General features: G+C 35.3%; 1 protein-coding gene across 3 annotated transcripts in view; it reads left to right on the top strand.

Moving 5' to 3' along the window:
• Positions 1 to 16923, top strand: part of LOC141820036 (SWR1-complex protein 4-like) — a 47338-nt gene that overhangs the window by 620 nt on the left and 29795 nt on the right. Inside the window, exons 1-7 of one of the 3 annotated variants that reach the window (XM_074707320.1) lie at positions 5044 to 5355; positions 7243 to 7406; positions 7492 to 7584; positions 13102 to 13167; positions 13270 to 13329; positions 13426 to 13482; positions 16014 to 16149. In XM_074707320.1, coding sequence (XP_074563421.1) covers positions 7293 to 7406; positions 7492 to 7584; positions 13102 to 13167; positions 13270 to 13329; positions 13426 to 13482; positions 16014 to 16149 — 526 coding nt within the window. In that variant the 5' untranslated portion in view covers positions 5044 to 5355; positions 7243 to 7292. Of the gene's footprint in view, positions 1 to 5043; positions 5356 to 7227; positions 7407 to 7491; positions 7585 to 13101; positions 13168 to 13269; positions 13330 to 13425; positions 13483 to 16013; positions 16150 to 16923 lie in introns of those variants that run through there. The other 2 variants (XM_074707333.1, XM_074707326.1) reach the window with 2 other exon arrangements.

The following is a 16923-nucleotide window of genomic DNA, read 5'->3' as shown; positions in this document are numbered from 1 at the left end:
TTTAGGGATGGATTTTAAACTGTAAATGCTAAAGGCGAACAATGAGAAACAACTTAACCTATCCTAGACTAGGATGGCAACAAATCATAAAAGCACAAAGCAATTAAAGGAACCTAAGCTAACCTAACATATTTGCAAAATAGAAATTAAAGAAAACTCAGCTAGGAATGCAACCCATGAAATCAAAAAGCAACAATATTACCTGATCTAATCTATTGACATAAAGCAAATAAGCAAGTAAACAATTGGATAACAGTATAGAAACATACTAACAATTGAACTGATCAACTCCAAATTGATTGCAAAGTCTAAGTATCAACATGGACATCCAAGCTTAAACTGATTGAAAATTAAACTAAACAATGTTAAACAATGTTAATTAATTAACAACTAGAGAATTCCCTAAGCTTGTATCAGTCGGATCTACAACGAATGGAAGCAGGTTGGAGTTGATCTGGCTTTGAAAGGGAATGAAATTAGGGTTCCGGCAAAGGTTGGGAATCCCCAATCTCTTTGGTCGGCTTTGGTGAATGTTAGAGGATGAAATTAGGGTTCCGGCAAATTAGGGTTCCAGCCACGGCCAGCCACGGCCAGCAGCGGCCAACCACGGCCAGCCACGGCCAGCCACGGCCAGCCGCGGCCAGCCACGGCCAGACGCGGCCGGCAGACCCCTCCAGCGCGCCGGCCAGGGCCCGGCTGCGGCCGCACGCGCTCCGGCGGCGGCGCCGAGAGCACAACACCTCCCCGCGACGCCGAAAAACAAAAAAAAGAGGAAAAGAAAGGAGAAAGAAGCTTACCAGAGGTTTCCGGCGAGTTCAAGGGGAGAGATCGGCGAGATCGGCGAGATCGGCGAGATCGGCGGCGAAATCGGCGAACCCTAGATCAGCGAAAAGAAGAACGGCGCGCGTAAAGGAAAAGGGGCAGTCGCGAGTTAGGGTTATTAAGTTTTTTGCGACGAAAATTATTTCGTCGCCAAATTTCGGCGGCGACGAAACCATGTTTTCGTCGCCAAATTGGCGACGAATACATTGTTCGTCGCCAAATTGGCAACGAAATTGGTATTCGTCGCCAATTTGGCGACGAAAACACTTATTCGTCGCCAATTTGGCGACGAAATTGAGATTCGTCGCCGAATTTGGCGACAAAAATTGGTATCCGTCGCCAAATTGGCGACGAATACACTTATTCGTCGCCAAATTGGCGACGAATACACTGATTCGTGGCCAATTTGGCGACGAATACCAATTTCGTCGCCAAATTCCAGCAATAATTCGTCATCCTGTTTTTTTTGCAACAAATTCATTATTCGTCGCTATTTTGCAACGAATAACATATTTGTCGCAAAATAGCGACGAATTTTGCGACGAATTAATTTTGGCGACAAAATTAGCGACGAATTGTTTAGTTGCTAAAATTGCAACAAAGATTTTTTTCGTTGCTAATTTTGTTGCAGATTGGGGACGAAAATATGTTTCGTCCCAAAATTCGTTGCTAATTTGCGACGAATATAATTCGTCCCAAAAGTTCGTCGCAAATTCAGTGTATTTTTGTAGTGTATATATATATATATATAAATGACATCTTGCCCGTCTTAAAATATGTGACTATACGCGATATCAAAATCAAGACGGCTGAAAAAATTTCGGACGCCTGGAAAAGTAAATAGTATAATTTTATATTTTTTAAATTATTTATTTATTTTTTGGCTTATAGTTAAACCATTTAAACATTTTACTTTAGAATTTAGGGGTTGGATTATAGTATTAAATATAAAAAGAAATAAATTAAAAATTATTATTTATTTATTTTTTAGTTTACAATTACATCATTTAAAATTTTTCTTTTAGGATTTAAGCTAGCGTTGAGTTATAGTATAAAAAAATATAAAAAAGTATATAAAATATAAAATAATATTATTTACTATTCCATGTGTTTGGAATTCTTTCAAACGCTCCGATTTTAATATCATGTAGGATCGCATATTTTAAGACACGTCGAATATTACTCCTATATATATAATTATGAATGAGAATTCATGGGACCATTTAGTGTTCTATCGGCTGGACTACCTACGTAGCTTTCTTTAATTTATTTATATTTATTTTATTATTTTATTATTTTTTATTCGAGTTAGGTGTTGAGATATAATTAGATACTCTCCACGGCCACCAAGTGGGATTCTTTTGGATTATATTAATGAAATCTAGCACATAATCATTCATTGTCTAAATAAAAATATCTGATGCAATAATAAACCACTAATTAAGCTTTGAAAAAATTAATTTGTAAAAGATGAAATCCGTCACTTCTCATACGGTCAATCTCACGATCATTATCTCGACTTCATCAAAATTCGAACCCTTGCCTTCTTCTGCAAGTTTGCTCCGTCGTAATCAACTCAGCTATGTCCCGGAGACAGTTTAAAAAAAAACTCTATCATTATACTTAATTTTAGCTTTCAAGTTGTTGTTCAATTTAGTATTTGTTGTCAAAAGGATAATTAGGACTCAATTAAAATCGAATCTATCAAATTAAACCAATCGAATCAATATAATATCCATTAATTAATTCGACCGGTTATTAAATTAGCATCATTCAACTAGTGAATTTTTGAATTTTCTACGTTTGATTTATGAAAGTCGATTGATCGTAAAACATTAGTCGATTGTTGACGCGTGGTTCAATTTAATACTAAATTTTATAATCGAGATTGAATTGAATAAGCTCCCGAATAAGTTGGTTACGACGCAGCAGACTTGCAGAAGAGGACAAGGGTTCAAATTCTGGCTAAGCCAGACAATACTCTCCTGTGTCGTGACCAACTGCAGTTTCTCGATTTACCTCTTCACAAATGATCGTGGAGCCAACCGTGTGGGGCCGCTAATTTCACCTTTTTGCAGAAGATATTGAATTGAATAAACTAAAATAATAGAAATTTTTAAAATAAATAAAATTGAATTTCCAAATTTATTAGATTGAAAAAATATTACATCTAACTTGAGTATGATATAAACCTTTTTCAATCATTTTCAATCACACTAAAATTGTCAATTGCTTAGGTATATATATGATTGTACAAATAAAATGCCGATCAAGAGGGAAAATCGTCTGTTTTCAAGATTAATCGAGTAAAATTCGAACATTAGATTATAAAATTTTTTTGTAAAAGGTAGAATCTGTCATCTCAATGACCCCATCACCTTTTACGAGGAGGTAAATCGAGATACTGTAGTTGGTCACGATAGAAAAGGGTATTGCTCGACTTCTCTAAGATTCAAATCATTATTCTCTTTTACAAGTCTGTTCCGTCGTAACCAACTCAGCTATGTCCCAAGGGCTAGATTATAAAACTCGAATATTAGCAAATTAGATGGTCCACGATCGATCGATGTGGTAAAGTTTTCTTGAAATGCATATAAAAACTATGGTCCTCGAACACAAAATTAATTACCAAAAAAAAGACTCCAATGATCTAATTGCTAATGACTTTTGGCCAAAATTTGATATGCCCAAAATGGAGTAAAACAACACTATTCTCCTTCTTGCTTCTAAAATTTTCTTTGCCGCTTACCCCTCCTCATGAGCAGCATATTCTCCTCTTACCATGATGCTCTTCGTTATATCCCATGAACATAGTCGAGTTAGTACTCAAATGGTAAATTATTGCATGAGAGTAGGGATTGAATCCCCGAGGAATAATATCTTAGAGAATAAAATATCTTTCACATAAAAAGGTCCACTATGATTTACTTCCTTCAAATCGCTATGAAATCGACATTAAAAGACCTATGAGATGAGCGTCTTCATCTTTTACCACATGATGCTCTCCACTACATACCTACGAGCTCACCTGCAATAAGGTGCTCCACACCTACTGATGAGCCCATCAAACGTCTGGCAATGAGTTTGTAACCTATTCGCGAGCCCACCAACCTCCTACTCGTAGCTCGTCGTCCACTCAAGTACTCACAACCTAGCAAGCTCACGAGCTACTCGTGAGCCGCTAATCTCTTGGTTGTATCTTGTCATCCGTTAGCTCATGAACTCTATCTTGGCCTAATTGCAAACTTGTAGTTTGCCCGTAATTTTAAATATAAAATTTTTGCATATGAAATTTTAATTAGGTGTGGTGATTAGAGTCACATGGATTTAAATAAATTAAATTTTAAATAAGGATAATCTAATTTAATTGCATGGACAAATACAAAAAAAAAATCATGAGTAAGGGATTTAATGAGATGCCACCTTCGATCACCTCTTCTCGCCCTTTCAAGGGCGGAAGAAGGTTAGTTTAGGGATTATCTAACGTGACTTTTTATATATATAATTAGAGAAATGATATGTAGCATGAAAAAATCTAATATAAAATCAACATGACACACTCAACTGCATACATGTGAATCTCATTGTATGGATGTAGGATCTACCGCATGCATTGTGTCATATTAGTTTCATATTGGATTTTTTTTATGTTACCTATCATTGCTCATATAATTATATACGAGGCTCTACGAGGTAGGTTTTTGACTTGTTCAATATAGAAGTCGTATAGAACAAAGTCAAGATTTGATTAATATAAAATGATAATCCCAGTAGCCACATCTCTGGGGTGGCCGGTCCGGTTCCATTTCCCACCGACTACCAGGGTAAATCGGGAAGCGCATACGGCGGCCAATCCAGATGCCTAGCATCCTTTGATTGCGTTCCCCATTTGGAGGAAAATTTCTGCAAATACGTCGTAGTTGGGGATCGAATCTCCCTAAGTTACAATCCGGATATCCTACCGTTGTACCATTGCCTCGGGGATCAACACCAGGTTCCTGGGATTTGGTCAACGTAAATTTTTCCTGATGTACGATAAAATTTTTTTGATCATTTCAAAATTAATCGGCATAAGTTAAATTTTTAATATTAATTTTTTATATATACTACGGTACTCATTTTAAGCGATTGCTACGCGACGCGTGGCGACGCTGACCTGACCTGGCTGGGATTTCTCACGTAACCAAAAACAAAAATCGCGATTTCGCCCTAAATCTCCAAACATCGCGACCGCGATCCTCTCCCTCTGCCCTCTGCTCTGCGTCGCCACCTCTCCCTCTCGTCGCCACCGTCGCCGCCTCTCCCTCTAGTTGCCACCGTCGCCGACTCTCCCGCTCGTCGCCGCCGATCTCGCAGCTCTGCCAGAGAACTGACGCCGCCGTCGCCTCTCCTCGTCCTAAGAGAGATCGTCGTCGACGTCGCCTCCCCGTCCCGATCGCCGCCGTCGCCTTCATCTGGGGTTTTAGGGTTCGCTAACCCTAAACCCCCCAAAATTGCCTCCCCGTCCCAAAATCGCCGCCGCCGGGAAACTCTGTATGTGCTAACAATTTTAAAGATTGTTCTTTCTCCCTATTTTGAGTTTAAATTGGACAGTGCCTCCATGATGTAGTGTAGTTACTCATCTTATTTTCTGTTTGATATGCTGAGTGATATCACATGTTATCTGTGATGTTCCCATCATAACAGTACTTAGGACATATAGTTACTCCAATGCAAAAGGAAATAATCCAATGTTTGATGCATGTTAAGATATAAAGACATTACATTCCACTTTGGTTTTTTCTTGGATCCATTCCTTTCACATTCCCATTCCCATTCCCATTCTAATTCCATTTTATTCATGTGTACCAAATGCAAATTTATAACCTTAATATTTATGTAACCCCAATCTCTTATCACCCCTAACAACCATTATTCCCTTCTACCTCAATCCCACATGTGACAGTCTTGATTGCTATGCATCTCCACTCTGACAATCCATGTGGATCTTGTTAGAATTAGTCTTTAGTGTCAATTCAGATTGAGTTGGACTCGAGTTGAACTCAAGTCAACTCAGATTGTGTGAGACTCGAGTTGGACTCAAGTCACACAAACCAATTCGAATTTATCAAAAAAGATTATCATGCATGAGATGCATGATCTTCCTTAAAAGAAGAGAAAGATTATCATGCATGAGATGCATGATCTTCATTAAAAGAAGAGAAAGATCTTCATGCATGAGATGCATGAGAATTAATAAAATATTAATTCCTTAGATCACTAAAAGCCAAAAACCCTTCATCCCATGGTGGGATATAAAAGGGGTGAGAGGCTCTTGATGAAGGGATTGTTGGATGCTCTTGCTCTCCCTCTTCTTCTTCTCTTCTACCACCTTGGCCGAATCCTATCTTGTGGCTAGCACCACAGTTTGGTTCTTCTCCATCTCAGTGTTCGTGTGGATACCGTGGAGGCGCGAACACACTGATCGTGCTGAGATCCGTGAACCTTTGAAGGCAAGAGTTGCTGTCGGGATTGCGAAGGGCTCGCATCAAAGGTAACCTCGATTCTAGTAGGTAGAATCGTCAAACGAGTATGTTTTTCGCATGGATCTTCTGGAGGGATCCTGTTTTCCGCTGCGTATATGCGATTAAAATTGTTTGATGACGCATAAAGATCCCTACAGATCTTCCTCCCTAGGACATTGCTGACCCTGTGGACTCTGCTTTGCTGATACAGGATTCTGGTTCCAAACCTTCATCAAGCTGCTAGATGCTGATTTGCACTTAAGGGTTTGCTCTTATTTCCTTCTTATACTTCTACTTCAGCTTGTACTTTGAACCCCTCTCTGATCTCTTTGCTCTGCCTTTGTCAGCTTCCCAATCTGACAATCTTTCTTCTGCTTTCTACCCCTTGCATTCAGCTACACTTCCCCTCTAGCCATCATGCACGACTTCACCTATGTTCTTGCTTGGGAAGAGATGCAGTCTACTCTGCACAGTTGGTCAAGTATAAATGCTGGCTTTAAGAAATCTTTTGGTCTTGATACATCTAAACTAGAGTCCACTGCCACATCACATATAAATTTGACAAAAGTTGTGAGATACCATTTAATTGTTATTTTGACAAGTGAATTCTTCTACATGTTTGTCCTTTTTCTATCTTGTTCCTATTAAAATACTTTGGCCCTGCACTAGTTCTCTTTGTTTGCCTATTGATTTATGGCTATATAAAAATTGTCTTTTCAGAAGTGTGTAGAATCTTTAATCGATACCTTTAGAGAAATACATGGCATCTAAAATGTTTTGCATCTTCTGTTGTAATAATTTCCTTGCCATCATAGTCTTCTGCTTATCTTGCAACATGTAGCCACGAACTTTCTATACTGATGCATTTTGAACATTTTTTGGTTCTATTAAATTATAACAGTATGTACAATTGTAGGTGATTCATGGATTAATTTATAACACTTTAGTCTTTTTTGAGCCTTTGCCATGGATGCCAAGGACATCCTCGGCCTTCCCAAGAACTCATTCCCTGGCACTCAGGAGAAGAAAACCCGACCTCAGAAGGATTCCCAAAGGAAGCCTGATGGCATCCATCGGGAGGTAAACACCTTCTTTATTTCTCCCTAGTTAAAATTTTTATACCTCACATTCATCGCATCAATTATGGATTTCTTTGGGTACCTAGGTTTATGCTCTTACAGGAGGGATGGCACCGCTTATGCCCACAATAGAGATCTCCCACTTGAAGAAACGACAATATTCAGAGAAAGAAGAAAAGGTAAACAAGATTTAGTACCTTATATAGTTTTTTTCTTTTTTCATCTTATTCATTTTTGTCTTTCTTCCTTTTGATTTCCTTCTCCAAATAACAAGGATTTTTTTTCAAGAGCTTGCTTACTTGAGGATTATCGCTAGGTTATGTGTATTAGGTTGAAATAGAATGGCATGGGAGTGGTTGATTCTCCTCGTGTGATTCCTTTCCAATTCTTGAATTGACATTTGAGGGTAAAATGAATATTGTGAAGGAATTATTTCCATCTACCTATTCTATAATGGATTGAATGATCCGAGATGTAAGGCATGCCAGATTATTTGGATGTTGTTGGTTGCATTGAATGAGCAAGCCAAAGGGATTTGGTGGTCTAGATGGGTTTGATGTGTTGGTGTTGGGCAAATTGGATAAACTAAGCAAACCTAGTGGGTTACTCGGATAGGTAAAGTTGAATAATTGGGCGAGTTAGGTAAGCTAGATTGGTGGAAGAGCTAGATGTGGTGGGAGGGTTTAATAGGTCAGGCGAGCTAAGTAGATTAGGTTGACTATAAAGGTTGGATATGAATTGGATTGGACTAATCAAGTTAGGTAGGTTGGATGGGGCAAGTGAATTGAGTGGATCTATGGGGTTGGGTGGGATAGAGGGGTAGGAAACTTTTATGTATATGTTTGTGAATCGCCTATTCTTATTGAATTTTCAGCAAATTTATCATTAGATAAAATGCTTTTGAAGCATAAATAGACAATTTTGATAAAATATGACGTTTTTAAAATTATTGTGCCAAAATTATACATTTTTTAAAAGTGCCAATCCTAAATTTTTAAGAAGTGTTAATACGCCAACCTTAGGGAGCATTTGATTGGAGGTTATCGTTGATAATCTTGGTAGGTTATCAACAAAATCTTATTGGGTTTAGGTAATCAATGATTCTCGGTAATGTAACATCCCCGCCACATCAGCAATTGGGGGATATAACTCGGAATTGAAAAACCTTAGAAGCGTAAGGTTTTTCACGATTCTTGCGTTAACAACAAATTTTTTTTTCCAAAATTATCCTCTGTGAGCGGTGGCTTCTTCCCTTTTCCCTATCACGAGTGGAGAACAATCGACGCTGTTCGCGCGTCCCCTCAGCAGGCCGTTGCGCCTTGAAGCAAACTGCCTCGAAATTTGGACGTGTATTTTCCTACTTCCTTTGGAATGATGCCGATGAAGCAACTCATTGGAATTTGCTAGTGTTCACAAGAACCAACAGAATCGGCTTTGATTGGGAAAAGCTACAACACGTGGAATTGTTGAACATGGATCCAACCCTGTTCTTCTACATGAGGGTGGCGAGGATTTTAGTGGATGGCGTGGCGTTAGATATACTAGAATCAGTGTGGCGCTAAGGTTCTCAATCTCTCACCCTCACGTAGCATCGGTGAACTCCAAAATCCAAGGTAATTCCTTTGATTTTCCATGAAATGATACTTGCTGCCTTGTTGATCTCGGTTTTCCACCGTGCGCCCCTGATGAACATCTTACCATGTGGATGTTTTGACGAGGCTCCCTGAGGTGATTCCTATATGGTTCTTAGTGATCGTATTCCCTTGCTTTGGCCCCATCAACTCCACCGTCGGCTCCCTTCTTGTTAGCTTCATAGTCTACATCATCCCTATCGTAGGTCATATGCTCACCTTTGCTCCCACTTCAGCAAGAGAGGTCTTGCTTAATCCTCTTTAAATTTGCTAATTCTCTGCCATGGTGATCAACTGTTCGACAGAATATCGTGGAGAGGCCTCCGTCTTTTCTTGGAGGATGGGTGGGTCATTATTACATCAACATATTTGTGGTGGCATGGGTATTGGTCGTTGGCTTTGGGTTTGGAGGGTAGGCAAGCATGATAACTTCATACACCAAGTGGACACATTTGGACTCTTCACCAAGTGCTACCGGTGCCCTCCCAAGCACTGATGCAAATCAATTGATTTAATACTTCACTTGATCTATATGTTAAGTTTGAGATTGTGTCTGAGCGTGTGGAAGTGCCTTTTTAGTTTTGGTTGATTAGCTTGTATACATTTCCTTATTGAGGTACAAATTGACCCCTAAAAAATCCATATTTTTGTTAATTTCTCCTTTCACGTTCTTCCTAAGTTAAGAATATGTTGTTACTGTAATGCTAAGACTACTCTTAAATTGTTGGCTTTTCAATTTCAAACCAGAAATAAGTATGAGTGCAGGAATCATAAACGCTTTCACGTTTCAGCCTATAATATTCTATTTTGTGGTTCCTTGATAACTTTTATTTTATTTTATACTAGAGATGAACATCTTACCATGTGGATGTTTTGTGGTTCCTTGATCACTCTTTTTTTAATTTTTATTATAAACAACTTTAACTAGAGATGAACATCTTACCATGTGATGTTATTGTTGTTCCTTGATCATTCTTTTTTTAGTTTTTATTTTAAACAACTTTAACTAGAGATGAACATCTTACCATGTTGATGTTTTGTGGTTCCTTGATCACCTTTTTTATCTTTTATTATATTGTCTTAAATTACAATGTTTACTTGGCTTTTTCGGCAGTTTGGACCGTGTAAGGACTGCTTCAACTTAACCCTCTGAATAATCTTCTTTCAACTTACAAACTCCACTTGCTTTAATATAAACCTTGGAATAATTATTGAGTTTTTCAACATAACTTATAGCTGAAAGAAGTTAGTATTATACCTTTGAATAATATATATAAAAATTTATTTTAAAATTTTAAAATTATAAATCAATTATATTAATTTATTATATATTATCAACCTATTATTATCATTAATATTATAAATATCAAAATGATTTAGTTGTAAAAATGTCTAGGATTGAATTAAGGGTAATATAGTAAATGTTAAATTAGGTTATAACAATACCTAGAGTTGAACCAAATAACATTAGGTTATGTTTTATTCTCCATAATCTTAGTTATATCATTACTTGGTAATCACATAATCAATGTTATGCATGATAACTTGTACCAAACGCACCCCTGTTGTTATCATTTATTACTAAATTTTCAACCATGATCATTTTAACTGTCACTAAATTTACATGGTTAAGTATAGTAATACCCTCCATGATTGGTCCTTTGCCTAGTATTTTAAAATTTTATTTCTGGTCTGGCTAATGCATCATATCAAAGATTTTGAACCAAGGTATCATTCTAGCATCTCACTTGTCATCTAACTGTCTCAAGACATAAAGATTCATATATTACATAAAGATTCATATTTTCTTATGATTGTAATGAGATGTCAAGGATCTTATCCTGAATTTTGTTTTGTGATCATGCCAATAAAATCTATACATAAGCTAATCATGTTGCATAAGTTTGCCTTATATATGGATCATCAAGGTTTGTTAAATAAATCTTCCAAATCATAAATTCTAGATCATTTGATGCAAAACAATTTGATGCTATATTGCGTTCCCTTTTCACATTGCCAACTACATGCTTGGTGTCATGTTTATTATTTTCTAATAGGTTTATTTTTAATCAAATTAGTGGGAAGAACTAAGAATTGAAACTTTGAGCCATGCCTTAGTTTTGGTCTTTGACCAGAATGGTCAATGGTACAATATCATTGCTCAGTATGGTGTGAACACTTGTGTTGTAATTGTGATAGTTTTTATTGGAGTAAATCATTTTTGTTGATTGATTAAATAATAATTGATCATACAATTGATTGGATTGCTCTTATTTGAGCAAATTGTATTAACTTAATTGATTTTATAGGGTATAACCAAAGCAAATTTAATTTTATTTGAGTATAACTATAATACAAGTTGTAATCTGAGTTAATACATTGTTTTAATCTGATTTACAATCAAATTTAGTGTCATTTAATAAATAATTTAATTTTGCATAAAGTAAATTACTAAATTAATCTATATACTGATCGATTTATAGATTTAATTGTAATTATATGATATAATTTATAAAAAGATAAAATTTATGTATATACATAAGATATAAATATGTGATATAATCAAGGTTTTAAGTATTGATCAGCGCCAATCAGGATAGATAAAATTTATCATTTTGCCCGCCGACCGACACTAACACCCGCGACCTTGCAGCAATCTCTATGAGGTGGTCACGGGCCGTTGTGTGTGTGTTTTTTTTCTATTTTTTTTAAATTTTAATTTCAACAATTTTTTATTTTTTAAACAAGGAATTCTTTTCTCTTGTTATCTTTTTGCCTTCTTCTTAATTGTTTCCTTGTTTCATCAATTAAATTTTCTCTTGTTAATTTTCCCTCCTTTATTCATTAATTTTCCCCCTTTATCTGTCCACAAAAGTAAACTAAGAGAAAAAAAATTTCTTTAACTTCTTTAAGGATGGCTAATTTTTTTCTTGCCTTTATCTCTTCACAAAGTAAGCAGAGAAAAAAAAAAAATCCTCTTTTAAGGATGATTATCTTTTTTCTTCTTTATATGTTCACGAGGTAAACATAGAGAAACAAACTTTAACGATATAAGAGATTGAGTATTAAGAAAGAAAGAAATTAAATATAATATAATTTTTAATTTTATAAAAAAATTATTATTAATTAACTGAATTATTGTATATATAATTTAGTTTGATTTTAAAGTGATCAAAATAAATTCAAATTAAATTTAGTTTAAACCCTTGATCGTTTACTTGGTGGATTTCATTTAACTCTAAATCGACGTTTACTCAATAAGCATAAAATATTTCATGAAATAATATTAAAACTTAAACTCAAAATTCAATATCTCAAATATAACTCAATAGTAAACATGTATAACAATTATATATTAATAAAAATATTTTTTAATTAATATATTTTATATTTAAAAAAGTACTGAAATCGTATCGGTACGACACTATATGATATTGAAACTGTATTGTTATAAATCGAAACTCCGGTACGGCTTGAAATTTTAAACCATGGATATAATAACACTAATAATTAATCAAAAAGTTATATCTTAACTTTATTCTCTCTCACTTGCTCGTTGTGTCACTCGGGGTCGGGATGTGATCTGTTCCTGCCTCAGCGTGCTCGCGCACTAATCGCCTAGGGTTGACGAAGGAGAACTACTGACTCGTGACGCCTCCTACCTCTCCTCTTCCACATCTCATCAGTGCTTTTTGCCTCTAGCTAAGTACATTTCTCTACTTCATCCAATCAATTCTTTTCTTAGTTGAAACTAAAACTAGATGAAACAAGTTTGGTACTTGCTGGAATCACTTTGGTTTCTAGTGGCTTGGCCAACACTAGCAGCCCATTAGTAACTTTCTATGCCAACCAATCCTGAGTATTCTCCATCTAGGTTTGAAAAATTTTAGTTGTGCCAGCCGGTCGAGATCTTAATCTGTGCGAAGAACATTCTTTATATTTTTTAATTAACATTGGTGGGTGAAGTTGATGCCAAATTTATGAATTCCATGGTCACATCAACTTCTAGCTCACTTAGCAACTGTCGTAGTTATTAATTTATTACACTATTTACCTATTTTGCAGATTTCTTGGCAATGGCTTCCTTTTACATCTTCTGCTCGAGCAGATAACTTGCAATTGTATCATTGGGTATAGAATTATCCCTCTTCCTTGAGTATGTTGCTACTACATTGCAGTGGTCAGTTTAGTTACCTAGTTACACTTTTATGTTCTTAAAGTTGAGCTTTACAGGTAAGGGTTGTAAATGGTGTTCCACCTACAGGTGATTACTCATTTGCTAAATACAACAAGGTAAGCTAACACTTGCTGTCATTCAGATCAAACATTGCTGCAAGTTTTTATTTTTTGCTAATTGTGTAACATGTTGTTATTGTCATCTGGATGCAGTCTGTGGATGTTCTCAAATATACAGATGAGGAATATGAAAAGCATTTGACTGATCCTGTAGGTATTAGTTTCAGCATAGTAAAGAAAAGCCTTTTCAATATTTGGTATAGCCAATTCATTTTTAGTAATTTAATCTGCTGATTTCATGACAGAAATATTTTATTAACTATTTGTTTCTGAGATTTATGAAAGGTATCACACTTGATTACGGATGGCTAAAGAAATTTTAGAGTTCTTTCCTTTATTTTTAGATTAATGACCGATAACTCATTGATAAAAGAAAAGAATAAACAATTAGAAGAGAGGGTGGCCTAATGAAACCCTAATTCACAATAAGAGAAATACATGACTTATCAGATTCAATACATACTGGATTTAGTTTCGAGTTATGATTAAAATATCCTAACTAGCTCAAGTAGATATTCTTGATTGAATTTGTTAGCCCCAATATGTGTGTGGTATATTTACACTTTAGGTGAAGAAGGATGAAATGAGTTGAGCATGGCTTTGGGCAAAGTGAAGACCATAAATGAGAAACAAATTTGCTTTAGATTATGAGAGGGAATTATAATAACATCAAACCCATGATTTTAAATCTCAACCCATGCCGAGGTTTTGGTCCCGGACCGGAACGATATAATTTTGGTACTGTATTGTGCCATGCTAATATAGTTTCAATAATTTTTAAATATAGAATTTATTAATTAAAAATAAAAATGTAATCTAAATATTTAAAAATAAAAAATAAAATAATTATATATATATATATATTAATGATATAATTTTATTAGGTTTTAGTTAAGCTTATCTAAATTATCCCAATTATAGTTAGGAGTTGATTAAAATTATTAACCTAAGTTATTTAATTAAACCTAATTAAAAATTTTTGGCTCCTGTTCCTCTCGGCCAGTGATATCTGGACACGTTGTCGGACGTGGCGTGCCGACACCATAGGCATGCTTGTGCTGGTGTCGGTCCACTGGCGGAACAAAATATTTTGCTTGTATTGGGTGAAATGACACGAGATTTTAAACTATGATCAAGTCTTTATCTCATTAAGTGGGATAAGCTATATGAATCCTTTTACGCCATTGGGATCGATTCCCTACTATATCTTCATTTATATCATTTATATTTAAATGAAATTTATCCTGTTTTATCATTGCTAACTAAATCTTCTTTGGTGTTCTTCTCTATTAATATGCATATTTGTCATGTTCTTACGTCCCTTGACTCGAACATTTATTGAACGCTTATGTGGCTATACCATCTTAAATGTATCTTAGAGTTTTCTCAATAAGCGCAACCTTGACTTTTTCTCTAATGTTCTCAATTTTTATTATGTTTATCCTCATATGTCCGCACATCTATTTTAACATCTTCATCTTTGTGACTCTTATCATTTGCTAATGTGCTTACTTCATAATGCAATAGTCAACTCAATATAAATATACAAGCTCTAATCGTCGTTTTATAAAACTTTCTTTTAAATTTTAGAGGTACTTTACGATCACAATTGAACATTTGATGCCCTTTTTCATTTCAACCATTCTACTTGTACTCTATGTAAAACATTTCTATCAATCTTCTATCCTTTTGCAAAAACGATCTTAGATATTTAAAATTATATAATTCATTATCTCTTAGCTTAATAATTATTTTGCTATATCTACTACTACTAAACTTAAAATTTTATATATTTTGTCTTTATTCTACTAAGCCTAAAATTTTTAATTTTCAAAATTTCCTACTAAGATTTTATATATTTGAAATCTTGTGCCGTATCGGACCCCTCCACTGTTGCCGCCGCCGCCGCCATTGGGGTCACGCGACCCTTCCGCCGCTGCCGTGGGCCTTGTATCGAGCGTGCCAGTGTTGGTATGTGGGCGGAACGAAATATTTCGCTCGTTTTGTTTGGTTTGGCACAAGATTTCAAACATGGGAAGCATCATGTGATGCTTTCTTTTCGTGATTTGTTGTCTATGAAACTCGTAAGTGATTTTATTTTTGTGTCATCCAAAGGTTGGTTGGATTTAAGATGTTCATCATCATTCCATGTTTGCTACTCGTAAGTGATTTTATTTTTGTGTCATCCAAAGGTTGGTTGGATTTAAGATGTTCATCATCATTCCATGTTTGCTCCCAGAGCAATGCTAATATTCCAATTTGCTAATTGTTTCCTTCATATGATCATTCAAATTTGAGTCATGTTAAATCATGCAAAGTCTCTGTTGTCCACTCATATTGTTGTATAGTACATCTTTCTCTGGTATGGTTTCATATTTCAATGGTTTTTACTCTGGGGAATCTTACAAGGCCAATTTTGTGGTTTCCTCTCAAAGTAAAGCTCCTTGTATGTTACAGAGACTTCACTTTAAACATTAGAGATTTGCTTTGGCTGGGAATTGCATGAGGATACACTATCTATTGGTCTACATATCTTTCTGTTGGATGATTTCTCTTGCTACTTTCTGCTCTTTGTTTGTTGCATTTGTAGTGGAAGATATAAGTTAATTTTTTTTTTTCATTTTCAATTGTGTTATGATTATTGCACTTCATTCCTTGTATCTAATTTTCTTTCTACTTAGATGTGGAGCAAGGAAGAAACAGATCAGCTATTTGATCTTTGCAAACGGTTTGATCTTCGCTTCATCATTATAGCAGATAGGTTTCCATTCCCTCGGATTCGGAGTGTTGAAGAACTTAAGAATCGCTACTATTCTGGTAGTTCTTTTCACCAATAAGTTCTTTCAAGTTGCTGATCTTGATTAGTTATGTTGATGTTGCGGACCTTTTCTTTGTGATGAGTCTTATGACAGTTTACTGACTTAAAGACTATCAGTTATTTTGATTGTTCACTCAAAATTATAATTATGATTTTCATATTTTAGAGTCTTGCCTCTTGTTATCCTATAAAAGAATTTGAAGATGAAATTTATTAGACAACACAACAAAGTTAATTCCCAAGTTAATCATGTTGGATGCCAAGAACATGGATAGTGGGGGTAAGTGTAAGAACAATAGTAGCACACTGTAGCATTGAATATTTCCACAGAGCTCTTCTATTTAGTTTTGTAACTGTAGAGTTCAGGTTGTCTGACGCCTACATAGTCTATTCATCTACACCTAGTAATGCTGCATACACTTTTATGTATCTTTTCTTAGCCTTCTAATTCCTTAACCCATTGTCTAGTTGTACAAATATAATAACTTTTTCTTCTCAAACTAAGACACATAAGCATCACAAACTCTAGAACCTCTCTCTAGTTTCATCTAATATATAATATATCTTTATCAACTTATTGAGTAGTGTAATAAATTATTTAAACTACTACTTCAGTTTCTTGTCCATTTCCAATTATACAACTTAGCTTTCTTGCAGTATTTCTGAACTTGCATTATATTGCTACTGACATAAAGTAAATTTCAGATTATATTGTACCTATGTTGAGGCAACTTAGTAACATGGATGGAAGCATAGTTTGAAATCTTGTTTCA

Source organism: Curcuma longa, chromosome 2, assembly GCF_044706935.1.
Source record: "Curcuma longa cultivar G26 ecotype Majalengka, Jawa Barat chromosome 2, ITB_CL_G26_1.1, whole genome shotgun sequence".
Taxonomy (NCBI): domain Eukaryota; kingdom Viridiplantae; phylum Streptophyta; class Magnoliopsida; order Zingiberales; family Zingiberaceae; genus Curcuma; species Curcuma longa.
The sequence above is the reverse complement of the archived record's forward strand: the minus strand, read 5'-3'. Positions and strand labels throughout refer to the sequence as shown.